The 27,627-nt window shown below is 41.4% G+C and overlaps 1 protein-coding gene and 1 long non-coding RNA gene across 7 annotated transcripts in view; one reads left to right on the plus strand and one right to left on the minus strand.

Annotated features, from left to right (window-relative positions):
• Positions 1–16,190, plus strand: part of LOC106492885 (uncharacterized) — a 27,236-nt gene extending 11,046 nt beyond the window's left edge. Inside the window, exon 3 of the long non-coding RNA XR_001294076.2 lies at positions 16,098–16,190. This is a non-coding gene — a long non-coding RNA (uncharacterized lncRNA). The remainder of the gene's footprint in view (positions 1–16,097) is intronic.
• IKZF1 (IKAROS family zinc finger 1) overlaps positions 1–27,627 on the minus strand; it is a 73,585-nt gene that overhangs the window by 15,294 nt on the left and 30,664 nt on the right. For 4 of the 6 annotated variants that reach the window (XM_067291174.1, XM_067291179.1, XM_067291176.1 and 1 more), the window contains 2 exons: positions 6,509–6,769; positions 112–279 (listed from right to left, as the gene is read on the minus strand). In XM_067291174.1, the coding sequence (XP_067147275.1) occupies positions 112–279; positions 6,509–6,769 (429 nt within the window). The remainder of the gene's footprint in view (positions 1–111; positions 280–6,508; positions 6,770–27,627) is intronic. The other 2 variants (XM_067291178.1, XM_067291177.1) reach the window with 1 other exon arrangement.

Below are 27,627 nucleotides of genomic sequence, written 5' to 3' on the forward strand. Positions count from 1 at the left end.
TCCCATGAGGCTCGGCAGGTGAAACCCTACCACCGAAACTTTTAACCAGCCACGAAGTACCAGGGAAAACAGTTCGTGGGGACACCATGGCGGCCCGGCACCCTCACTTACCCGAGTGAGTCCTCAGGTGGCCCGTGAGGGCATCCCTGCGACGGCAGGCGTAGTTACACAGGTGACATTTGAAGGGCTTTTCACCCGAGTGCAACTTTATGTGGCGAAGAAGGTTGCCTTTCTGTGTAAAGGAGGCTCCGCACTGATTGCACTGGAAAGGGCGTTCCCCTAAGGGGAGAAGGAGAAAATGTGTGAGAACAAAAAATCTTACACAGTAACAAGAGAAAGATTTCAGTGAGAAAGTTGTTTTCTCACTGCTGCTCTGTGACTCCCACCGGCTGCAGGTTTGATATAACATGAGGCTTTCAGACTAAACCTGCCAGTTTCTTAATGCTTCACTGGCTGGGTCAATTTGATCTGAAAATCTAATTTTTTTTTTTCTAAATCAGAATGGCACATCACAATGCAAATTCAAACTCATTTAAATAAAGTGACTGCAACATTTTGTGTTGAAGAGCCACTCTTCCTGATCAGCAGTTTTGGAATAAACCAATATCCAATTTTGCATGTTGTGGCATTTGGTGGGTTTTTTAATGTGGCTTTTTTCAAAGGGTCTTTAAAATATGCCACTGAAGCAGCAAAATAAAAAGGAAACTCATTAAAAATGCATTTCAGGATCACAAGTTCATTTCAGCGTTACATTCTTATATTTAAATGAAAGGCACTTCATTATAACAGTTATAATAACTTCTTTTCATTTACATTTTCCCTGTATTTTCCCTTTCAATTTCTTCTCCATTACCTGTCTGTCCCTAAGCAGCCAAATCAGGAAAGAGACAGAGAAAGAGAGAGAAAGAGAGAGAGCAAAATCACCTAAGTTAAGACAGTGCAGAGGAAACCCTGTACTTCCATACAAAAGTCCTAACCCTGCTTTAGGCAAGGTATTAACGGAGGACTCGTAGAAATGGACTCTGCTGTTCTACACTTTGGAAAGACACAGGGGAAAACTTTAAGTAACACAGACTTTATTTGTCTAAATTTGTGCCTGTTAGCAAGGCAGCGCATCAGATTGCCGTTGCAAAAATTCATATGGCTTTTGTTTTTCATGGCTGTTAGAAATTGATTGATAAGCTCATTTGTTCATTTATTTTTAATTTAAGATAGATGAGGGCTTTTCTTAAGTCACTGGGAAATAAAATATGTTTCCAGTTGTATCAGGCAGGAATACAGGAAACAATTTATACATGAAAGCACTCCATCAACAGGCACTTCTCCTGCATGCCCATTTCTCCTAAGAGATAGCCCTGGACTAAGCCCAACCAGCCTTTGAAACTCCTGTGCTGAATGCTGTTTCTTTTAGGCATAAATGTAATCTGCTATAGCAATTATAATATATCTATAATATTCAAAATACGGCAGAGATGACCTGTTCTTAGTTTTGATTTTCTTTACATAACAATAATATTCAATATAAAATTTCAGTGCAGAAGTTAAAATGTGCAACCCCCCCCCCAGAAGTTAAACTATTCCTTTCTTCTTTCTCCCTTGATCATCATTTATTATTTTACCTATTTCAGACCAACTTGTATGTACATATGTGCAGCATGATCGCTCCTTACTTTTGGGTAATGCAGTAGAAAAGTAGCAGCATTGTCCCAACAGAAAAATCTGCAAACTCCACTATCAGGACTGGCAAATCTAACAGTCAGCTAACAGTAAAATGAATCTATTTTACGGCAAGATATATTCATTGGCCAAATAGCTTCAAGCAGGTCAGCATATTCCCTGCCAAGCCAAATGAGCTCACCTTCTGTATTCACGTAACTGTATTCCTCTGAACTATATCCTCAACTGATTTAAACTGGGGTAGCCCTGCAGAAATGAGACCATTAGCCTTATAGGATTTTAAAACCATACTTAATAAGCCATGCACAGTAGTTGTTAAGAAAAAAAATGGGTGAAGGTCTGTCTCTGCTTTACCTTCTAGTCTTTGTGACAGTTACTCACTGTGGAAGGTATTTTTCAGAAATGGACTGATACAGTGACGAAGAAGTCAACTTGTAAGGAGGGACACAAATTCAGAAGAAATGGTTAATTCTTACTAGGCAGCTTTTCTAGCATTCATTTCAGTTATTTTTACTCTTAGAAGCATAGGAGGAGAAAACAAGGATTGTAAAAGTACTCCGGGAGATACATGTAAAGTAAGACTGAAACGGAGCTCCAGCCTACAGCTCTCACAATTACAGGGTGAAACCTTATTTTGGGCAGCAAAGACAGACAGATGGAGCATTTAAAAGGAGACTGCTGCACACTCAATATCTCTACAAAACTTACAGCAGGATAAATGTAAGGGAACCACTACTTAAACTTCTGTACAAAGGCAAGCACAGCTGCATCGCCACTGGAAAGCCCTGCAGTGCCTGCGCGCTCTGGCTGGCCCATGGTTGCTCAGGCTGCAGGCCGGGCAGTGGGCAAAGCCTGCGTTCGTGCCATCACGCACGCCAAGCCAGCCTGGCTCCCAGGCTTGGTGGGGCGCAGCTGCTTGCTGATGCACCCTGACTCAGTGTGGCACTATCCAAAACATGGGGAAAATTTGCACAGCAGAAAAAGAAAACAGTACGTACTGTGTCTTTTAGTTAAACGGTCTGGTTCACATGTGATTTGTTTGCCTGTTCTGCACAGCACATGTCTGTCCTGGCTGGGTTTCACTGCCTAGAGCGTAGCTACGGACCAGCATGGGCCCAGGAGCAGAAACTGAAGTGGGATCCCTAATTTAATCAACCGCTGTTGCTCACTTTGCTCTAGGGTAGCGTGTGTGCCTCTGGCCTCAGTTTGACACACTGGGATCCAAGTAACAACACACAAGCCAACTAAGTGCTAAGGTACTACATGCATAAAGAGGGAATGTATATACATATATGCACACATATACATGTACATATACACACATGCACACACATACCTACACACTAACCTAGTGAAGCACAAATCTATACCCTGCAGTCGCAACATCAGCAAGCAGGAGGGAGTTTTCTCTCTTTGCTACCCTCTCCATGCTAAATGTCCTTCTTCCTAAACACTGAGCAAAAAAGCAACAGCAGGCTGAAGCAAATCAACTTACTAGAAGCTTTGGAGCAGGAGAGTGAAGGGAGTCAGAACCAGTGAGCAGGATTCACGCCACAGATGGGAGCAACAGGTAAAGTACTAGGAAATAGCCAGTGTTTTACAGCTGCTTGCACACAGAAGGGGGTAGAAAATATCAGGTGCTGCTCTGCATATCTGCACTTGGCAGGTGTATTCATTAAATGTAATTATGCCTTTTATCAGGTCAGGCAGTCATTTTATTTTGGCATTTTAGTGTGCCAGAATTTTGTTCATTTATCAAATATTTATTTAAGTAAACCTCACTGCATATGCAGGTTTTACATGAATTAGCAGCAAAGTAATTCATTTGCAAGGCTTATTCCTTCATCAGGCGTGCATTGAAATGGGCTTCAGTGTAGTCAGTTAAATGTCTCTAATAGTATATCCCATTTCTACTTTAATTTGCACCGCACAACTGAAAGGAAAAGCATTTACTACTGTTTCCTCATGACATCCCTTTAATTTAAGCTACCAGCTCTGCTCCTCCACTCTCTTGTCTCTCCCTGAAAAAGCACAGCTCCCACTAGCAGATTTGCTCACCACTGGAGCTCAGGGCGAGACCTGATGAAAAGCAAAGGCTTTATTTCCATAGAAGGATTAAGGGATTCAACTTCAGTTTATTAAAAATAAAAGCAGGAGGTTCTGCTGAGCAAACTGAAGCTCTCAAGGTATTTCCACTGCAAGTTTTAACTATATTCCCTGGTTAAAAAGAGGATCCTATTGGCAAGGGATTGCTTCTGTGAAGTCATGGATGCCCAGACCTACAGTGCCAGGCCTCGCTAGGTACTGCCCATTTAGCACGTATGAAAATTACTCTGCCATGCACAATGTTTTGGAAGTCTGAGGTCTGTACTAGGAAAAACGCTGGAGCTTCTGGAGACACTGGCACAGGGGAAAAGGCAGCTCTGAACTTGGCCTCCAAAGCCGCAGGCACGCAGCGGGGTCCTCCAGATACCACCCAGTGCCTGTGGTGGTGCACGCAACCAGCTCAGCTACAACCTCACAAAAACCAGGTCTGTCCCCTCCCAGGTGATTGCAAACACCCTTCCTGACCTTTGGGGACCCACAGCAGCTGCCCTCAAGCAGCGACACCAGGGACAGGCGGTGTCGCAGCTCCTGCGGGCTGCTGCACACTCAGACAGGTGCATGGGTTGCAGCAGGTGAAGGACCAGTGGTGGCTGCTGTGGCTCCACTGCAAGCACCAGGCGCTTGCCAAGGCCTTTGCGCTATGCGCGTCTCCCTGATAACCTTTTTTTGAAGGGCTGTATGATGCAAAAGCCTCTTGCTGGCTATCTGTACAACACGACTTCAATTCAGGGCAAATTTATAGATTTGAGGGTTTTTTTCTTTTAGCCTCCAATTTTTCAATATTACGCCAAACATGGCTATAGTTTGGCAGCTCTCCATTTCCACATGTGTTCATGCGTGTACACATATAGACACATTCATTCTATTTCTGTTTCTCTCTTTTTTCATTTTATCAGATATCTACCAAGCTACAAATTGACTCTGTATTTTAGCTATACTAAATTAACCAATAGCTCCTGCCATACCTCCTTAATGTACTTTTAATAAAAGAGCAGCCTCGTTAAACGAGCACAAAGTCTTCTACTTTTAAGTGCATTTTCAGTAGCAGCATTTTATTTCAACTACTACAATACCCTGTTTAAGCCAATGGGCCTGTCAGAAAGGCCTCATGTACAAGTCATTTTCCATATACATTTTATCGACTTTTAAAGGATCGCACTAACATTCAACATTTCTTAAAAAAGAAAACAACAACCAAAACCCCCTTAATATTATGTAGGAAGTAAGTTGCAGCCTCTCTTCTAAGAATTATATGTGGCTTTTCCAATAAAGACATATATCTGCTCTTCCCTGGACAGAAGGATTTATCATATTTAATTGAAGAGTGCTTTGAAACAGGCAAATGTAACAGCATTTCTAACCATCACCATAAACAAAAAGCTCGCACCCTCCAAGAGCTTGCACAGCCACAATTAAAATGATAGCCAGGATCACTGGGAGGGGGCTTTGGGGTCTTTTCATGTATCTTTGCCAGTTACTGCTGTGCTTGTCCTCCACATTAAACTCCAAAAATGCTTTATTAACCTTGCTCCTTGATGGTTCTGGGGAAATCATTTAAATGTAATCGGGGGTGTTGGGGAGGAAGAAACACCTGTTTGTTCATTAGTGTGAATATTTCAGTGGAAACTTTGACCATTGGACAGGTCATTCATACCTTAAGAGTATCTTAAAATTCCCTCCCATTTGAGTATTCATGCGCAAATGTCAGATCTATATATTTATTTTTAAAGTAACTTCATGACTCATATACAAAACAACAGGAAACCCTAGGATTTAAGCCCTCTTGGTGTGTCACCACAGTACAGTTCAGTTCCCATTTGACTATGGATGGTCTTAGAGCTTAGAATCGGGGCCTAATTTGTAGGTAGCTTGTAGCAGGTAAGATGAAACTCACCCTAGTCTTTACTTCTTGACTTGTTTCAGCTTCTTCACTTTTTGCCCTCTTTGAGGCTATTTAGAATTAGAAAATCAAGGCAAGACGATACGCAGCTCTGTGACAGTGACAAGGTGTTGCTATGGAGAACAGCTTCTTTACATGTCTCTCTTGAAGTTCCGGTGGAAACCCTTTAGTCCAGACCCAACCAGTGACAACACTTGCTTTTATTTCATGAAACATTTGACATAGAATTAAACCCTTTTTGTCTAAAACTGCACAAGATAGTTCCCTTAAACCTGTAAACTACTTATTTGTTTTGCCAAACACTTTCATAATCACTGATCCATAAATAACTTTGTGGCACTGTTGAAAGCATTAGAACTGTGTCCATTGCAGAGTTGGTCACAACTGTGTTCTTTTTTTTCCAGAAAATCTTAGAAATTTGATAGAAATTAAGATTTCTTTTTTTTTTTGAAAGTTCAATTTTTCATGTAGCTTCAAACCAAACTGTACATTACTTTCAACATCAACATTTGGAATCAGCACAATGTACAACTTTTGACTGGAATAAATGAAATTATGCTTGCCTTCTATTATGCTGACAAATCTAGGATTTTTTTTTTTAATTTCTGACACAATAAATGGACTTCCATCAAGAAGGAATCATGAAGAAATCTCAATTCCTGTCCGATCCAAAACAGAATAACAAAATAACACAGTTCCAAATGCCCACAGATGCTGCATTATCTTACAGGAGGGAACATGTGCACGATACACACAGAAAACACGTCTTTTCCTAACACGTGGCCAAATCTTGTCAACTAAAGGAAAAACTATGCCGGGCCTTACCAGTGTGGCTTCGTTTGTGAACCATGAGCACATTGGGACCGATGCAAATTATCCCACAGATATCACACTTTAGCTTTCCGTTAGGAAGTCGAATGCCTCCAACTCCTGACATAGCTTTGCTGCCTGGGCCATTGTGTGAGCCATTCATTTTCTCTCCCGAGGTATCAAGCATTCGTAAATCCTCCGCACATTCTTCCCCATTCATTTCACAGGCACGCCCATTCTCTTCATCACTCTGAGTCTCTATTTTAATATTACTGGCTGAAAAAAACAATACAGGATGCCACTCAGTTTCGTTGCAAAACAAATATAGTGGCAAAGAAACAATCACATCAAAGGAGATAATTTCTGAACAGAATGTACAATATACCTAAAAAACAGAAGCAACAAACATGACTGCATTTCTATGGGCAATGTGATGAGCTCGTAACATAGGGAGCAATGAATATCAGTAAGACAAATACAAGGCATCAAGGGAGCTGGGCACCTAAGTCACATTACATGTCTGTTCCTAGGTCACTTTCAGACTTTTGTAACATCCACTTTGACAATTTGGGCTAATTGGAATGAAATTTATAATGAATCCACATCATTTGGATTTGTCTGACACGAGTGCGAAAATAAGCGACTCATCAAAGACACTGGATGAAAATGAATTGAAAATGCAACATTCTCCACTTGGCAGGAAGATCCTGAGGGTTGTACTGAATCCAAATATTTGTTTTGCAGGGCAATAGGGTAAGCAAGGACAACAGGAGAGCAAACAGTACAAACACTGATAGAGAAACCAGAGCAGGGAAGGATGGGAGGAAGCAGCTAGAGCTAGAACTAGCACTGAAATTATAGCAGAGTTAGCTGTGTTTTTAAGACAGCAGGATTAGGGTCGCTGAGTTAGAGGAGAGGATCTCTGCAGCTGTGAGCTACTGTTAAAATACGCCAAATCAACTAAGGTGAGTGGGAGAAACGTTTTGACTTTATTGGAGAACTGCTTTGCATTATAATCCTACTGGTGACAATCACTTGCAAATATAAGTAAAATACAGGTATAAATTTGGCATAGCCTCACTGTGTGGGATAGCACCTAGGCAAGTAAATTTTGTCTTATGCCAACACAGCAAAGGCCTGAACCTAGACAGGCTACAGATAAGGGCCAACGCTCAGTTCAGTTAATGCCACTATTCATTCCTCTTCTCTCCACAGGGCTGGATTATGTTTTATGTAGACTAAATCATCTTTATAATCCCTTCCCTCTTTTCCAATCACATGATTTTGGTGGAAAAATAGTTTTCATTAAACTGAAAATTACCATTCCATTTTTTTCCCAAATCTTCCTTTCCTTTCAGTGAAACACCTCTTCCTTCACCCCACTCCCAACGTGGAAAGCATACTGGCTGGCGTAGCAAGCGAGAGATCTCTTTCACCCAGTAAAGAAGGGTCTTTTTCTTTTGTGTAACAGTCACTTTCTGGTAGCCTGATTCATAAATGGTGTTGTTGCAATGATGTAATTAAGCCATGGGCAATAAATACCTCAAGGGATGAAAGATTTTGACATTCATCTGAAAATGAAATGTTTGCCAGTGTGTTCCCTGTTACACCCTGCAACCTTCCTGAAGGTCCGGCTGGATTGCATGGGTGGGACTGACAGCAGGATCTGACTCAAAATACTACCAGGAAACGTGCTGAGAGCAAAGGCGTTTACATTTCTGGATACCACTTGGGTGAACACCTTTTAATAAAAAGTCTATCATTTTAGGCATTTTAACATTTTTTCAAATATTGTATTTTTAATAGAAATCATACCTAAAACAGAGTGAGTGTATGTCATAAATAGCAGTCTTTCCTTTAAAATGTATGATGTCCTAGAAAGGGGAATAATTTAGAGGTTCAGAAAAAAAAATCAGTGACTCGAGAATGATTTACAAAGATGGCTAAACAGAAATGGTCTAAAGTATCCTACAAATTCAGTGGAATATAACCCAATACTGCTGTTTTCAGCATGGTGAACGGAAGTAACAGAAGTATTCAGCTTGACCACGGGACAGTTTTTCATAAATCATACACTAAATTTGTTCTCTTAATTATAAGACTAAGAATTTGTATGTAAATATATTTATTTAAGAAGATTACAGACCCCTCGCCTGCTAGGAAATTTGGAGAAGGTGGCTTTTGAAACAGATTTACTATGTTAAAACAAAATACATGCGAACAAACCAAAAAAGGTTAAGACTACTCAAGTCCGTTGGTAGCGTATGTACACAAATATAAATTACTGAGAACTGAAATGAGGGAAAAAAACATAAAAGTAGGAACTAGATGGAAATGCTCTGTAGTGAGCTGAGTCTGCAGTATACTTACGGGAAAAAGATTTGGGAATTATTGCATGAAAGTCCCTAAAGCCTTCTGCCCCATATGCAGCTGCAATAAAGAAGGCAAACAGGATGCTGGTTTGTGGCACTGCTAGCAGTAAATGTAAAAGAAGATGGCATTATCGCTATAAGAGATAGACCTAAGAGAAAGGCAGAACTATCATCACAAATGCAGCATAAACAGTTTGGGACAAAGCGCGAATAGCAGGAGGACGGCTGGGAGGAGAATTCTAATCTGCTGACCAAACAATTCCCGTTTGTAAAAATGCTGCTTTTCCAAAGCAGCCAACAAGTTTTACCAGGTTTTGTAAAGGCGTAACATTTCTTGGGTATTCCCCTTGCTTGCAGGTAAACTCCTACGGCATCAACAGGCATTTTTGCTAGAGCTCCTGGGGAGGGATGACAGGAGCCGAGCACCTAACTCAGCCTTCGCTGGGCCCCCAAGAAAACCGCAGGCCCCTGCAGTGCTACCCTGCCCTGAACACATGCTTTTGGCCAGCCTGCTCTCTTTGTAGTCTGGAGAGCTTTTCTTTGTATGCGCTGGTTTCTAGTCTCCGCAGTTATAAAAAATTGAAATTGCTTTTTTTTTTTCTTCTCACGCCTGCTGGTCTTATGTAATGAAATGAGAGGGAGGTAGATTATATATACATTACTGTGTATATCGGCGTATTTTCTTGTTTGTATTTCTGAGGCTTGTCCTCAAAATGCATCTACACAGAAGTAGCTGCACAAACACACTATACTGTGTTTATTAGGAGTTGCCAAGTCCAAATTAATGTGCAACGGGGCACACTAATACAGTTCATTACTTGACACAGGCAATGATAGAGATGCTGACCCAGTCAATCATCTTCATTAAGACTTTCTGCAGCTACAGACCTGGAGCGGCACTGGTAGCTATTTCTGCGTAGTCCAGGCCTTGCACCCAGAGTATCCTTACAGTTGCCTTTATTACACAGTATTGCTGTGGAAGGGCCTAATTTCAGTTACGGAGCTCACTCTGCTAGGGAGGACTGAGAGGCAATGAGGCCACCAGCCTCACGCTGAGCTCTCACAGTGGTTTTACAGGGCTAGTTAACACACAAAAACTCTTCATGCTCAAACCGAGCACTTCTGACAAACCTGTTTTTTTTTTTCCAAAAGGAAACGGGAAAAACTCCACTGAAGCAGGCAATGGATCAGGAGAGAGAAGCTGCTCCAGTGGAAATACTAAGGATTTTTATTAAGTTTGACTGAGAAATGGGAAAGCAGGATGTACAGTTTTGCCTGGAGACTTGACTTAAACTGAAAAAAAAATGCAGTCAAGAAGGTTTTCTATTTCTTTTGTGACAGACAGGTTCCTGGCCCTCCCTTTCTCTAGTGGGAAAAATCTATTCATTCTTGGAGCACAGACAATGTGACAAATATCTGGAAATCAGACTTTTCAGATGTACTGATCGCAGAACAGGCTCAGCATTTGTACAAGTTTCTCAAACAGTTACTCGACGTTGTCTTTGTAGAAATAATGGCTGTGCACATGCATGTCTATATACACACACACAGGCACACATTAATTAGTTCTACAATAATTCATGGTAATAATTTCTTGTTGGTTCTGGTTGACTCACAATTAATACATTACTACTTAATTAATTAACTCAGATTTGTTTGGAGATGACCTTTTAAGTCCTTTAAAGGCTCTACATTTTACTCTCTATGTACACAATAGTGCAATTCAGTGGTTTATCTCCCCTTTCTGCATAGGGGAGTTTAACTGGAATCCACTTTTACTGCAAGGAATCCAGAGCATCACTGAACTAGCAGCTCTTCCCCTCATCTCCCCTTTTATCTAGCCTTATTGTGGAAAAGTTATCCAAAAGCAGGGCACCGGGTGGATGTCTTGTGCTATCTGATGTGTACTGGGAGCTTCACTGAGGACTTTCTGCAGAGCGCTTAGAATTTATGTCACACAAGACTGTTTTAGATCCCACAATTAGCAGTGGCTTATGCAAAAGTCCTTGGAAAAAAAATTAATAATTCAAAGGGAAAGGGGATGACAATATGATTTATCTGTATTTGCAGTTCCAGGCACCTTTTTCTGGGGAAGGGTAGTGTAGCTGGGCCCGACATGGGAGCCAGGCTGGGATGCTTGGGAAGGAAGGAAGGAAGGCAAGGAGATTGAGTCACACTTCCCTAGAAAGAGTTGAGCAATGTAGAGAGGGAAGGGAGGTGTTTTGCAATGAGTAAGAGAGTCTGGTAGCGGGGAAAAAGGAGAAACCAAATGGACTTCTGGGGAAACAGGATTTGGAGAGTGGCTTTTAAAGGACAGTGAGATAGCCACCTGGAGAAAAAGGCACGTGAAGGATTAGGAGTTTGCTTTCAGCTCAGAGCCAGTTTGTCCTCTCTTGTAGTTAGGGGACTCCCTCCCAGACATAAAATCCTTTCAGTTTTAGGTGACTTTGGCACTGGCACATTTTTCAGTACTGGGCCAAAATCCCATTTGAAAGGGGGCATTCATCTCCCGAGTCATTTTCTTCTCAGCTGGGACTTTAAGAGAGGATAAAAACATAAGACCTAGCTTTCCAAGGAACTGAGGGAGTAAAGGAGAAAGATAAAACTCTACTGGGCTTTCTGGAGCACTTTAGCTATAGAGGTACCTAACAGCCTTCGATTTTTAATGAGATTTGAACATCTATCTATGCTTCCTTTATCACTTTTATCTCACTAGGTACTTAAATGCATCTTGTGGCATATAAATGCCCCTAAGAAGTTGTCCTTTAGCCTTTCTTTGAAAATAAACATGATAATCTAATTTTTGGTCATGGGATTACTCCATACAATGCCTCACTCACACTTTGCAGCCAATAGAAAGAGGCAAAGAAAAGGTCTCTTAAAGTTGTTTCAGATCATTACGGTGCATGTAATTTTTTGTTTGAATGGCTCATTTGTTATTCCAAGACAAGTCAGAAGTATTTTGCTGCTATTAGTTGATGCTTGAACGGTAGCTTTAAAGTCCAACAAGAGTTTTGCATGAAGGCATCATAACCATTCAAGCAGCAGACAGATAAAGCTGCAACAATATTCGACTGATTTGAACAGTGGATTAGAAATGTTATGCTGAGGAGGAGAAAACCTTTAACACCATCCTTGCTAGCAAATTATAGAAAATGTTGCTAAAAAAGGCAGAACAAGATGAAAAAAGCCTATTAGACCAAAATAAACCACCCCAACAAGCCAAGACTTGCCTCAACAAAAGCAGCCAGGATCTCTTCCTGTTTACATAGGTGCAAAATCTGCATAAGATAGAATATTTCCAGCAATTCTACCTGTTATTTCTATTATAAAACATAACAGCTATTCTATTTTGTTTCAATGCACCAAATCTTAGCACTAGCTGTGACCTGAGATCCAGACCTTGCCCCTTTTCCCTTTATATCACAGTCATTTACTGTGGCACCAATTCTGTTCTCACGCAGGAGCAACACTGCAGGTGGAAGATGCCTTTCTCAGAAATACAAGGTACACAGGCAAGTTGTTTGTCCACAGAGAATTTAAGGACTCAGTATCCACTGGCTGGTCTTGACAACAACAAAGACCAATTCTTCAACTCAAATTATGTTTCCATTAATAATATTGTTCCTGTATGAGCTTCTGAAGGTACAGGAAGAATCATGTAGCCGTAAAAAATGTCAGCAGAAGGTCTAGGCAGAGCAACCATAATAAGTTATGCAATGCTCTCAGTCCTTCTTCAGTAAAATTCAAAAGACACAACACAGCATAGCTGGAACTGATCCTTACTGACTAGTTATTTAACTACAGAAAATGGGGATACATCCAAGTGCTGTTAAAAATGACTATTTTGCACACTCATTTCTATATATAGCACTGCATTGCCCAGTTAATTAAGCATTTGTGGTATCTGCATGCAGAAAAATGCTTAAAGTTAGAGGTCAGGCCAGGACTGCCTAATAAGCTAGAGCCTGAAGTGTAACTTAATTCATACAGACAAAAAGAAACAAATTAGTAAATAACAGGGGCTATATATGTTCCAGCATACATTGAACAAACTGATACTTAGGACTTTCATTAAAAAAAGGATCCAGAATTCCCTGTGTCACAAAACAGTGGGACCACTAATACAGACAGAGGTGAACGTCTGAGGCCAGTGAGGAAGCCTAGCCATTTGGTCGAGGGACCTTATCATTTTTCTTGAGAGTGCTGAATTCTTTACTGCAGGCTGCAACATGGCAAAGAGGGGGCAACAGATAAAAATGAAGGCTTTTAGTGAGAAGCTCTCAGCTGGCTTTTTAAAGGGAAACAAAAAATAACAGAAAGAAGAGTAATAGCACAAACCCTTGGGGCACATCTGTAGGTGCAGCAGACTGGACATGACAGATAAGAGTGATCACCCCCATGAGGTCAATGCTGCCCCTCCTTTGACTCCAAACACCAATCAGCCCTGGGCAGCCAATTTCTTCCCTACTCTAATTTTGGCTTTCAATCAAATAGATGTTATTCCAGAAACACAGGCGTCCTCAGATAAGCTATCTCCCATGGGACAACCAGTGTGAGGAGATCCACCCTCCACCCATCATCTGTGACGTCTTCATGAACAAGGGACAGAGCTGTGCTCACTGCATCGCGAAAAAGATTAACATCATTTTCCAGACCTGCAATGACATCTGTGCCAAACTGTAGGGAATGCAAGCAAGTGAACAACATAACAAACAAAATCCTTCCTCTCTAGGTACAAAAAGTCTCTCTTGCTCTGTGGTGCAGAATCCCAGCAACTTCCAGTTAGTTACCTATGGGAAGCCTCTAATGAACAGTAAAGATGGACAGGGTAAAGACAGATGTAAGTAATACCACTGCAATCTACTCACACACAGGAAGTTAGGTGCTTTTTATGTATGTTTCTGAACCAGGCTTTAAGCAGAAAGGGGATCTGTAACCAATCTAGTCTGATCTAGTTCATACTTATTTTCCTTGTCGTGCTACTCACTGGGACATTTTGTACTGAATCCAGGTTGTTTATCTGACAAAGGGCTGTTAACCACCTGGCTGCTTGATGTCCACCTGAGTACCAGTAAAACTAAGTTTTAACAGAGAGAGAAAGAACATTATCAAAAAAAAAGGCATGCTAAACCTATTTCTCAAGTTCCACATGTATGTGTAACCCATGCTTCCTCTATATGTAGTGCTCTGTGTCTTTTACTGGCTACGTGATAGAGAAGCTGAGGAATCTGCTAAAGACTTGCTGGTAACAGACTTTCCTGACACTATTCTGTGTCAAGAAGTAAGTAGGGAAGAGTTCAAACTGGAGGGAAAGGTTTGCTGACAAACTAAGGCAAGAACAGAGCTTCTCATCCTCAACATCTTTGTCTCTTCTGCTTCTATCAGACTTTATTTTGTGGGCATTAAAAGATGAGGAAGTAGCAAGAGGGCATTTAGCAAGAAATGTTTAAAAAGCAAAGTAACCTCAAGTGACAATACACAACAGTGACACAAAACCACTCCCGCGTATAAAAATATTCCCAGCTTACACAGGTATTGTGTATACATGTGCTTAAGTGCTGACTCTGGCTCCTGTGAAGCTCCATTCTTCAGAAACTCTACAGGCACAAACATCATGGCTTTCACTCTTCCCCACACAGCACCACTTACCCCAGAGAAGCAAAGCCTCAGACGTATTCTAATCTAACATTTATAAGGCATCCACCTTCCCTAATCCTTCCACAAAGCATGCTTCGGTGAAATTAATGAGTGCTAATCTGCCCTTGACTAGTGCAGCAGAAACTCTAGCTAGCAGAAGTCACACGTGGTGACTGGAAGAATGTAAAAACAAGAGCTTTGTAATCACCAGGACTCACAGCTCACTAATAGGGTGCATCTGTAAAGATTTGTGTTTTGGAGAAAAGGAGACACCAAGGTTAGAATTAATGGGGAGACCAGAGGAGATCCTATTAGGCAGGAGAGGCAGGTAGGCGCTGAGATGAAGCCATGTGGTCATCGCTGGAAGTTGCCCTTGCTTCGCTATGAAGCTGGTGGGTATTGTAGGTCAAAGTGAAACGTCTAACACAGGAGGAATGGAGAAATACAGGAAGTGAAGCATAGCTACATGTTTAAACTGATCATTTGTGTACAAATGATGTGAACTGTAGTTAGAGGAGGAATTCTAAGCCTGCCTGACCAAGCAAAACCCTCGTGAAATCTGAATACCTATGAAGGTATCGTCCAGACCCATAGCAGCTGCAGACTGCAACGCGTCCGTTACCCGGCCAAAGAAAGTGAATGCTTTGAGAGTGAGGTGGCGTAGCTGGGCTCGTGGCAGGGTGGGGAGGGCACCCCCCAGGCTCTCCACACAGCCAGAGCAGCGGGGACGACAGGATGGGATGGGGAGGGAGAAAAGCAGTTTCATACACTGCTTCAGAGCACCTAAATTTGCCTTTACCCGAATGCAAAGTTAGCCTTTGCACACCTTCTCCTTTCCATGCTCCAGCTCAGTGAACTGCTCATATGTCTTAAACTCTGTCTGTCACTGGAGCAGCGCAAAACCACCTGGCTCAGGATCAGGCCCTCACGCGCCCACCCATTCACACGTTCAACCTACCATGCCTTCACTACCAGCCAGATGGGTGTGGGGAATTTTACCAGGGACTGTTTAGCTAGCGTGACGATTCTGTGTGCACTGTTTTACACCACTGTCGATAAGTTCCCCAGCTGTCAGAGGTTTAGTAGATCTAAAATTAGAAGGAGCAGCTGTGTTTAGGTCTGGGGGGTGCCTATACACGTTGTGCCAATGCTCTCTGTTGTCAGTCTAGACTCTTCTTTTGAGAAGAGGTCAGAGGTGGAAATGGAGAGGGATCTTGCCTTTTCAGCACTTGAGGGGGTGCATTTTATGACAATGTTATTATCTTGCCCACACACAAAACAAATCACAGAGCACAGTCCTCAGTGTCCCCCTCACCAGACTGTGAAAAGCCTCAGGGATACTGGAAGTTTATTCTAGACTACAGAACATCAAGTGCAGTCATCATTTTATGAGTGATAAAGTAGATGATCTCCCTCAGGACTGTGCACAGAAGAGAATTCTGAGGTAGCCTCTTCTAGACCTGTTAATCCTGACTGCCCAGTTATTTTTCTAGAAGTCTCTGTCTGACATTACTGAAGTTTTTTTCCTTCTCAGGTTGTAGAAATAATGCCAGAATGTTTCATAATGTAAACTATTGTTTATGTGATTACAGTGTGCTCAACAGGCCTGTGAAAGGAAACCTTAAACTGCACCTTCTGGGGAAGAAACATAAACTGTTCTACACAAATCCTAAACAAATTTTCTGAATATGAACATGCCAGATAACCTTCAAGAATAAAAATGTCTGTACAAAATGAATTCTTTCCCACCATATATTACATTCCACCACGTATTACAGCCAATGCTTTGCTACAGGGATCTGGAGTTTCCTCCAGTCAACCAGTCCTCTGGGCTGAAATGATGGGAGACTCTCAAAGACTCAAAGGTCTGGATCATCCTGAAAGTCAGCAAACTCAGTTCAGTCCAAATTTTTAAGAGACTTCTTGTCTTTCCTCACTTCCTCAGACATTTTTCACGTCTGCATTTTCTTGCTCTGACCTCAGGAGAAACAAGTCCTCCTCCTCCCTGAACACAATCCAGCCTTAACCATGTTGGCATTATGAGAAGTCATGTCTGAAGTAATTTTCTCTTCTGTGAGGCATCCAACAATTGCAATGCTGTATACTGATTCCTTGGGTCTTTGAAAACAATGCTAAGAGAATAACCTAGTATTCACTGGCTTTCTGTAACAGCTGACTCAAAAAGGAGGGCTAGAGTCCCAGGTTCTCAGAAAGGAGTGGAAAAAAACTGAAGAATTTTCTATATGAAGAACATATTACATCAGGAAAAGAAGAACCATCTTCCCCCTCTCATCCCTGTTACACAAATGCAAATGAGGTCAGCATGAAGTCTCACAGCTAGGGCACCATACACACAGGGCCAACTTATCTTGTGATAAACTGATATAATTCCACCAAGGTTACTAGTGACAGGCACCTGGTCATTAGTGCTCACAGAAGGCAAAAAGTCCTGACTGGGAAACCTTATTTCACTGAGGCCATAAGTAAACTGTGAGGAGTTTATAAATATCAGTGAGGCTACTCTGGCCTAAAAATGGTTCAGGAAAGGGAGATCAGACCCAAACTGGGCCAAACTTGTGTGAACTTCCTAGCTTTGCTCTGCCAGTGCACCTACCTCAGCTATGACTTGTAACTATTGAATGCAGCAGCTTCTACTCCTATCCTGAAGAATATCCTCCAAAATCAGAAAGGAATTGTGCAACAGCAGGGAACTCAAAGTTGAGGTTTAGATGGGATTCAGGTGCAGGTATCATCATGCCTTCCAATGAGAAAGGCCAATATGCCAATCCACTGAAGCCCAGCCTCCTCGAAACCAAAAAACCCTGAACAAATCTTCCCTAATGCTTTAATGCTGGTGAATGTAAAAGGGTGTTAAAAATTATTTACCACTCTCTTAAATGAGTAATCTTACATTTGATACTCACTGGAAACACAGTCAAGATCACAATCTTCAAACAGTCACAAACAATCACTATGCTGAGTATCAGTATACTATATCAAAATGTAATCATTTTCTTAACATGGATAGATCAATAAAGCTCAAAGTCAACATGCTGCTGGCAGAGCTTCAAGAGAAAAGGCTTTCAAAATAATAGTTGCTGAATTACATGGTCTCCAACAGCATTGCTGAAGACTTTATTGTTGTAAAAGCCCCAAACTGACTATTATAATCAGGTGAAACTTACATAAGTCAGATCACAGGAACTCTTGGATCAGGGCCTTCATTTCTGGCTGAAGTAAAGTGCTAAATAATGTAATATGATTTAAACACCATTCAGACATTGCTTGAATTTCTCTGAACTCTTCCACTCCTTTTAATAAGCCTAGCAATTATTTAATAGTTGTTTATCAACAAAAGATTGTTTAAAAGGCAACTAATGTTTTGGAGGTATGTAACTTGAGACACTAAGAAACTTGATTTTCAGAAAACACAGCTCAACCTGGAAAACACTGATCACTGAAAAATCAGGTTACTGTCTCAAGCTCTGTAGCTAAACTCTGGGCATCTAGTCACCTCTGAAAATCAGAACCACCCTCTGTTTAGCATGTGTGAAGACATGCATTGATAGTTTCGCAGAAACTGTTTGCCATAACTTGTAAGTGTAACCTGTAAGTGTGGGCTTATTATGTGATAATATGAGATTTAATGAGATTTAATGAGTTACACATGAAAGCAAGAGTTATGTATGAAAGCAAGAGTGCAACCAGCAGCAATCCACTTTAATTATTTAATCCTGATATATTTTGAATGGTAATTTTCAGTGTGCTACACATTTGGGGACCAGCAAGAAGGAACTGCTTCAAGGAACTTTCAGGTAACCAACTGAAGATTTTGGAAGCTGGTTCATAGGAGGTGACCAGAGGCAGCCTGGTGCTATCAAATATATAGGCTAGCTTCGATTTAGATGATCAGTTGAGAAGTAGTTAACAAAAAGAACATGTATTGGTGTATTCTGGTTTCAAAGCTCCAGAGCTGGTTCAGGCATTGCTTCCTAATTGCAGCAGAGGGAGACTATTAAATTCCTATTCCACTGCTGCACTCGACAGAGTGCAAGCAACTGCATGGTGGCAGAGAGCATTTTTAAAGTAGCTAAATGATTTGGGAGCTCAGGTCTCCTTGAGTTGTAGTGATACTTAGACTTTTAAGACATCTTGTGCTTCTTTGGGGAGGAGGGAACCCAAACCCACAGTAAGAATGCTGTTGAACTTGAGTCCCATCGCAGCCATAGCTGAGAAACATCACAGCTTCCCCCTTGTCCGGCTTAACAGGAAACCTCTATCTACTGTTCCTCTAACTCCTTCCACAAACACACACAGCAGTCTGGACATACTACCCATTTCCTCCCAACCCACAGTTGTTTATCTCCTTAGCATCTGCCATGGCCTACAAGTCTGGAGCAAGTCCTACACCAGTTCCTAAAATATGTATTTAAATCAGTTGAGCTGAAAGGTTTCAGGAGACCCCAGAAAAAAGAAAAAGGGGAAAAGAAAGAAACAAGCACCGCTGATTAATGTGCTGTGAAGTAACTGGAGCAAAGTCTGGGAAAGCAAGTTTTCCCAGCTGCCTGATATCTCAAGAAAGCTAGAGTACCTCCTCATTTTCATCTATGGCACTTTCTAAAGGTTGACTTAACACGCACACACAGAGGTATTAAAAAGAAGATATTTTTCTGTGTGTGTGTGTGTGTACATGTGTATGCATGTGTGCACGTAGTTTTTATTTATTTATTTTTGTCAAAAGGGCAATGAGCTTTGCTACTGCTGTGAGCTGTGCATGATACAGGCCTGGAGTTCTGCTCATCTTCAGGGTCTCACTCTACGAGCAAGTTCAGAAGCACATTGGGGCTACATCTTTTCTGTGGCAGCAGTATCGTGAGCAGACCCCTAATTGCCACAAACTACAATCTCTCCTTTGTATTCAGGGAAACAATGCTAATTCAGTTTGGGATTATTTTAAGGTATATGGAAAGCCATCATCCCAAATTCCTGAGCCAGAAACATCATGACTCTATGTCCTTTTTCTCCCCTATGTCTAAATCCCTCTCTTCTTTCTTTCAGTCCCCCACCCCTCACTCTCTGACCTGCCCTGCTTCTGCACACTCCCGGAGGTGAAACTGAATAGCTGCAATTGTGACACTGCAGTTTGTGTGTCATATTGTAACTGGGTTTCCACATCCTCCTCGTTCTGTTGTAAAAGCACTCGAAGAGGAAGAAGTGCAAATAATGAAATATAGGAAAGCAGGAAAAGAGGAAGCAGCCGAGAGACAGCAGCCCAACTGAAACGCTAAGAATTATGGAGAAGTGACAGAAAGGGAAGCACAGACCAGGAATTATACTTGGTGGCTTAGCAAAAAAACCCAATAAAACAAACAAGAAAATATATAGGCGTAGCTTTTTCTGCCTCTGCAGCAATCTTTTAGACTACTATTCCTCTCTGACTTTCACCCACTTGACCTATATTCCCCTCCCCACCTACTTTAAGACAGTTACAGAGCCATGCTACTTTGTGTGCAGCTGGACTTCACTAAAACTGAACCAGCATAGGGGTACATAGCAAAAAAAACCCACCTTATCTTCATAAAAAGCAAGAGTATGGACTCCTCAAATCACTCCAAGAGAGGAGAGGGAAATCAAACACGAAGAAAAGCTCTCATAATGCCTAGCCTCAGGGTGAGAAGGCTTGATTAGGCAATGGTCTGATTTGCCAAAGGCAGCCCCTGAGGACAGAGTGGTGGAAGAGTATAGAAGGAAATTAGCTAAAGCAGTGTACGGATTGCCTAATTGGGCAATCCTGCCCGATTGCTAGGGGATGGAGCAGCTGGCTTAGGAAGTCCTTCCACTGCGATCATGTACAGTTCTGTCCTACTAATTCAGAATGAAACTTGGCTGGATCAGAGAGCGTTTAAAATTCACATGAAGAATTTTCTCTTCTCCATTTGCTTGCAAAACAGAGTGTGAATCTCTTTAAGAACAGAACAGCGCCCAGTTTTTTACACACTCCTGATCTCAGGGACTTTTCAGCAAGAATCTTCTGATAAAGGGATCAATAAAACGTAAAACATGAGAAATGACCTTCTATAAACATCACAACACTAATAGTTATGCATCCCTTTTGACTCAAGCTTCAGCCTTTATCTTATCCGGTGGCTAACTGAATTGTGTAGTTTCTCAGGAAGACAGTGGTGAAATCCTGTACGTAAATGAAGACAGGAGTGTTACACAAAGGTGTACTGTGGTATAATTATTTGTTCATCACTGTATGAGAGCCACCCTGTTGGAAGAGCTCCTTCAAAACCATTTGCAGCTATTCCCCCACAAAGAAGGCTGTCATGAAGTGATAGGAAGTGGGTATTAGTGAGGCTGCACTTTCTCTGAAACCCTCTTGCACAGAGAGTACCAACAAGCGCTGCTGTTTTCCCTACTATCTTTCTGTGATTTAGGAGATTCTGCTGGGCCACGCAGTCCTTATTTAGTTCTTCAGCAAAATTTAATATATTTTGGAATGCACACGAAAGAGGAGAGATTAATGTAGCTGCATATGAAGGAATTAAGTCTCCTCTTACAAATGTCAATATTTCCTTAGGCATTACTGCTGTTGGAGATCTGAACTGCATTTCCCATGGTACAATTCTAACTACTCTTCCACTCCCCTATAGATACAGCAACAGTATCTGTACTTTGGCATTAACGTAGCTTATACACTGCATTATTTTTACAGACATGGCAATGTGACCAAGCTGTATTATTCAAAAGTAAGTAAATGCTGATTCTGTGCATGCAGACTCATGTGCATGTATATGAGGGAGACTATGAGCACTGTGAAGGTTTTGCCCAGCTTGTCTTTTCTTACCTATCACAAAGAAGGGCTGATGTGTATTTTGGGTTTGAGGACCATGACCAGACTGCTCTTGGCTTTACCAGTTCTAGTCTGGTTTTAACTTCAGTGCAGCCTCTCCTGATTTCCAAAGACAATAATCAGTCATTTAGCTATTCAAGAAACAATGTTATGTCAAGCCAAAAGTGTATGATACTTAGCTATGGATGTTCTCCACAGCAAATGGATGCATTTTTTCTATTTGATTTTGGATGAGAAATGTCAGACAAAAGAAGCAGAAACATGATTATTTTCCTGTCAAGACAGTCATAATGCTACTTACTGTTAAACTAGGACAGCTGGAAACGACCAAGCATTGGCCTGTATTGCAATCCTAGCCATAAAGAAAGGAATGAGTTGATTGCTTGGTTAAGGAGCAATACCACAAGGGGATTTTTATGCTGATGTAAACTTGGAAAAAAACTTGGAAAAAAGAGAACATTAAATAGCAATAACAATGGGCAATATCTGGTCCAGAACTATTCTCAGTTTTTCACTGATTATAAATAGTACTTATCTTTAACAACTCTCATCTTCACAAACAGCAGCCTTCTGCTTCAGCCTATAGAGAATTTGATAACAAAATTTTACGGCTTCAGAGAAAGGCAGGGCACTGGATTTGGACTCAGGAAATCTAGGTTTAATTCCTAGCCTGGCCACAAACTTCCTGTGTAGCCATGGGAAAGGCACTTAATTCATCATGTGCCCTTACTTCCCTATCTGTACAGTCTTTAATTCTTTTTTAATGGGAATAAGACTTTTTTTTTTTAATGAGGAAACTCGGTAGCTGTGCTGTTGTCTGGAGCGATTCCTATATCTGGCTGCCTGCCTCACAAGTGTCCTAACACACAAGGTTGAAATCTGGCCATGTGCTGGTCACCCTGTTTGTGAAAATACCACCATAACCTGTAAAGTGCCCTACAGAATTACACAAAAGTAGAAAGCTTTTTATAGTCCACCTTGAAAAATGAGACTGCATCCATAAGTGCCGGCGACCAAGGGGCTGGAGCCTCAGCCAGCTCTCTTTCACCTGCAATTGCTCGAGGACAACAAGCAGGCTTTTTCTTCCTTACTACTGATACAGAAATAGGAAAGAAACTGTAATTTCTCTCAGCTGGCCTATTCCTGTACTGCCAGTCTACTCAGAGTGAGATGTAAAAGTCCCAAAGGTAACTACCTCAAGAAAAAATAGCATAGAGCCGTTTAAAAAATCCAAAAAAGTTTTTAATTTCCCACTGCACTGCAGCCAGCATGGCAGAAGCTGGGGGGCTGAGAAAGGAAACAAGAGGCCGGCTTAGCCTGTACCTTTATTGTAGGAAATGACTAAATACTGAAAAGTGTGTTATCTCCAGTTCAGCTCTGTAGCGCTTCTCATACATGTTCAGTTACGAGGTGTGAAATCTCACTCCAAAAACAAATCGCTAGAGTATTTTTTGTAATGCAATAGATTTTCAGAAGCGTCTTAGAAAAAATAAACCTGGATAAGATTACAATTTGAACCCCTGAAAATTAAGATAATTTGGGCATATATTTAAACTTCATCTTCACCTGCCCTTCCTGACACAATCATCAGCCTCATTCACTCCTCTTTCATGCCAGTGCCAGACTGTAATTCCAGGCATTGCACTGGCACAACCCTGGATGCTTGCCAGCACTAATCAGACACAGAGCTGGAATTCAGCCCTCTACATTTCCCAAAAGTTCAAGAGTTAGACTAATTAGAACTCACTGAAGAAATGACTTCCTATGATGCTTCTGATTTCCAAAATGATCTAATCTTTCACTACCAAAATTTATTTTACTCCCTCATATAACATCATGAAGTCTGTTATTTATTTAAGTTTACCTGTTTTATACTTTTAGATCTCAGTTTTCAAGTTAAGGAGACATATTGTTTAAAACAAAGTGGAGGACTGTGAATGTTTTGTGCCACACCAGTTCTACTGCATGGTGGAAGAACACACTTGACTATTTTGCTGCAGCTATTAGAAAAACAAATTTGCTCTCTGCTGTCCAAAATACTCATTATGGCTTAGATTCTAAGGCACGATTGATTAATTACATATTTTTGTGCCCTACCAAACCCTGACCTCAGGCCAGGAATTGTAAGGCTTAATTAATCAATCAGTATAACATTAATTAGATTGTAAGCTCTTTGGGGCATGTTTTTGGTGTTTGAGTAGTATCTAGAGTAATGCAGCACCATTCCTTTTCTAGCAACCTTATGCTACAACACAAACTCATAGACAGTAACAACAAAACAATCTGGGATAAATGGCACTAGAAACACCCAAAGCTTAATTCTACCTCCCTCCCCAGTCTTGCATAAACATTAAGAGTAATTTTATCCAGCTAATGTGAACACTGGACTTGCAATTAGGCACAAGTAGAACAAAATAATGAAAACTAGCATCAGGCATTTAGAGAGTGAACAAAATTTGGCTTCTCGTAAGTGTTCATGATCTGTTAAGACTATCAGAATTGACATTTCCTGCCCTCTTAGCATTTATGGAATGGTTGAAAGCGTCTAGCGGGCAAAGCTTTTGTCAAACTTCCCCTCTGCTCTTAGTCGCATGTTCTAGATAGTGTAAGTGGTCTTTACTCGCATGAACCTTCCTATGGCTTTTTGAAGCATCTGCTCAATTTATACATAAAGCACATTTCAAACATTGCAAAGTAACAAGAACCACTCTGCAGTTTTAGAAAACCTGAAGGATTTGGAGAGTGTCTGACAAAAGCTTTCTGCTGTGCACCTGTATTTTCCATGTAGCCACATTTACCTGACAGTGACACAGCCTATTAGGATGACAGATATGAGCTGACAGTGAGACACTCAAAACTCTGAAGTTCTGATTCTGCAAATGTTTAAATATGTGTGTGTGTGTGTTTGTTTAAGGGAACAACACTGAAGTCAAGAGCTGAGAACTGACAAGACTTAAAATTATATCTTTCTTGAAGAATTTGTTTTTTCCAGTTGCAGCTCTGAAAGGACAGCTCGCACGGTGACTAGTTTCTCTTTAGAGCAGCATCTCTAAGTTCATTCCCAAGCTCAGTGCAAATAAAGTAAAAATGCTGGGCTGCTTAGCCACATGAAAAATAGCCTAATATGCTATGAGGATATTACACATAGGAACTGTTGCTCTTCCTTCCCATGAACTTTAAGTTTGTTACTGAGCCAGGATTCATAATGCACCTAAACTTCATGCTAATATCCAGATTGAGTGGCTGGACTCAGAGTGAGGCAAATGAAAAGGGTGAAAAACCTTCCCCACAGAACTGCAAAGCAGCCCCACAGAAGCTGCTATTTCTTATTAGCTACGGTAAACTTGCTATTCGTGCCATGCCTGCACTGCACAGTGTGAGGTCCAGAAAGTAAACTGAATCCTGCTAACTCCACCACCTGGGAACATGTATATCTGAAAATACAATTTGGCCATATTGGTCATACAGGTTAAACCAGGTCACTCTCAGGCAGCTTGTTAGAGGCTGCAGCAAGCATGCGGACTTGGCCTTTACAAAATTAGCCTTTGGCTGGTAAACTGGTCAGCAACCACAGACAAAGAATATGGAATTGACCAATCAATGATGTTTCCTAGATTTAGAGGAGAGGATTTCAAGGCAAGGAGTTGCTGCTTTTGTCTGACACAAAAGCCCAAACCATACTGGCTGAACGTTTCAGGGCGTGCAGGGCACTCAACTCTAAGCAATGCCTGTATCCTACTGGCAGGCCTTTGGACCCTTAGGAATTGTAAGGCAACATGCTAAGCATCACAGCAGTGCCTATAGCCCTCCTTGCACCAGGACGAACTAAACATGGCTCATCTGCTGCTTCAGAGTCTTTTCACTTCCACTTCACACATGGAGTCCCAGCAAAGTTGATGTGAGCCACAGGCTCACGCCTTAACGGTAAAATGTGCTTCTCAAGTATTTGTAAAAGAAAACATTAAAAGTTTCATTTTCTGTTGTCATCTCTTTATCAAATAAATGTGCCGTGGCTGTTAGTCGTGCAGGACCGTGGCATGCTGTGGCAAACCTTCCCAGCAAGTCTTGTGAAATTTGCTTCTGCTGATGCAAATGTGTGATTTGCTAGAGGTCCTCATTGCTATCTGATGAACTCCCATCCTATGCCTGAATGTGAAAAACACAACCCACAGCCCAGAATGTGTGGATCACTGTGTTCTCAGGAAGTACACAAGTAAAATAACTATTTGTGCTCTATCTCACTGAGGGTAAAAAAGAGGGGAGAGAAAAAAAAAAGACTGTACAGCAAACACCAGTCCTCACACAGGAAGGCTGGGGACTGCATTTTGCTCAACTAGCCTAGCCTTTGTGAAGAGTTTAGATTTTGCACTCAACTGTAGCTCCTTAACATTTGCATAAGGAGATTCCCTAAATATCACCCTTGCTTTCTGTGATGGGGAGACCAGAAGGGTCTTTCACTGCATCTGTTACAGTTGTTCTTTTAATCATTCTTTTGTACTCATCTGCTCAATTAGCTACTGAAACATCTCTGAGCAAGTTATCAAGTTAGGCATGCATCAGCTTTTAGTGGAAAGCTGTATCTCAAACAAGAGATACAAGATATTTTATCTGCATTTTCCATGCGTTTATTGCAATACATCAGTCATCCATTCCTCTGTTCTGAGGACTAGACATCTCCCAAAGCTTCACTGTGCAATGCTAAATGTGGTATAGAGCTCTTTAAAACAAGTAAGGGCTAATGACTGGAAAATATACGGTAAAAGAATCTTTTGAAGTAACCATTTCATCAACTTATGCCTCACTCTCCGTTAGAGACCTTATCTGATTGACGCTGCAAGAAATTAAGTGCATAAAACATCTGAACAAGGGAATGAACAATGCTTAAACTGATGGCCATCAAAGGTAACCAAACAACCATTGTTCATATCAGGAGGATTCACAGGGTGTGCATAGGTCTGTGAGCACAATGTTTTTTGTGGCAGGGAACTGCACTTTGCCTTTCCTCAGACAAGATGCCAAGGAAATTCCTCAATGTCTTTTCGGGAGACAGGAGGTGGGGGTTTTGCTCTGTGGAGTAGCATTGCCAGTGGGAAACTCTTTCCCGGGACACTGGAGGCTTCCCATGGCTCCGTAGGTCTCCCACCACAGGGCGGTTTGCCCTTGGGCTGCTGCCGTCCTCTCGCTGCCACGCGCTGCGTATTGCCAGGAGAGCACCCGGAGAGCCTAAGCATCCCTGCATCTGCTGAGCTAGCACTGTCATGAGTGAGAGGAGCAAATGCCACCTCTAAATCAATGTCACGGGGCTCAGGAGTGCTGCACACAAACTCTCCTTGGTACCTCAGGGGCGAGGAACATGAGCAGAGAGGATTTAGAGGCAGTATGTTGCACTGAGTGTGCTTCTCCTTTCCCCAGCTCGTCCTTTCTTCATGAATTTCTTTTTGTCTGTTTAGTTTCATGACCCCTTGTGCCTTCACAGCAGAGAGGCTCCTGGGCCTGGCAACTCTAAAGAGACTGCACAAGCCACAAGGGGTACAAATGTATCTTCCTCAGCCGCTGCCCACTTCCCAAATGGAATTTACACTTAGGTCTCTTACAGGGATACAGACTAATTAGCAGGAACTAACCTTTTCCTCTTTTAGGTTTGAAACATTTATTTTTATTATATGAATTTATTTTGCAGAATGCATGGTTGATAGGCCTTTTCTTTTGTCCTCAAAAAAACTGAAAAGCTCAGCTTTCAAGAGAAATGCTATTTTGCATAGGCATGCTCTAGTTCAGTCTTTTCCACACGTATACACACACAGAGGAATTTGACTTTGCAGGCATATAATTCTATGTGTGCAGAAAAACACAGTCTTATCTGTATATGTACATGTACGTATGCGTGTGCATACACATGTAAGGGAGAGAGGACATTGGAACAAACAGCTCCCTGCGGCTGGAAAACATATCGCCATTTCAAATTTCAAAGGGATTATCAAAGAGAAGCAATGATTAAAAAAAAAAGATTTAGAAATGAAACATGTTTTTGCATTGGATCTTTAACACCAAAGGCTAAAACATGTATTGTATAAATCAGTCTCTTTCACAGCACAGAGCAAAAGAGCTTATTAGCAATGGTAAGAGTGTATAGCAAATGTACAGACTCATTAATGTGTAATTATAGAACAAACAAAATGAGACTTCTCTAGTCTGTTTTGCAAGGAGAAAAAAAATTCCACTTAACACCGCTATAAGCCCATGATAGGATACCAATTTCACTAGGA

Source organism: Apteryx mantelli, chromosome 2, assembly GCF_036417845.1.
Source record: "Apteryx mantelli isolate bAptMan1 chromosome 2, bAptMan1.hap1, whole genome shotgun sequence".
Lineage (NCBI taxonomy): Eukaryota > Metazoa > Chordata > Aves > Apterygiformes > Apterygidae > Apteryx > Apteryx mantelli.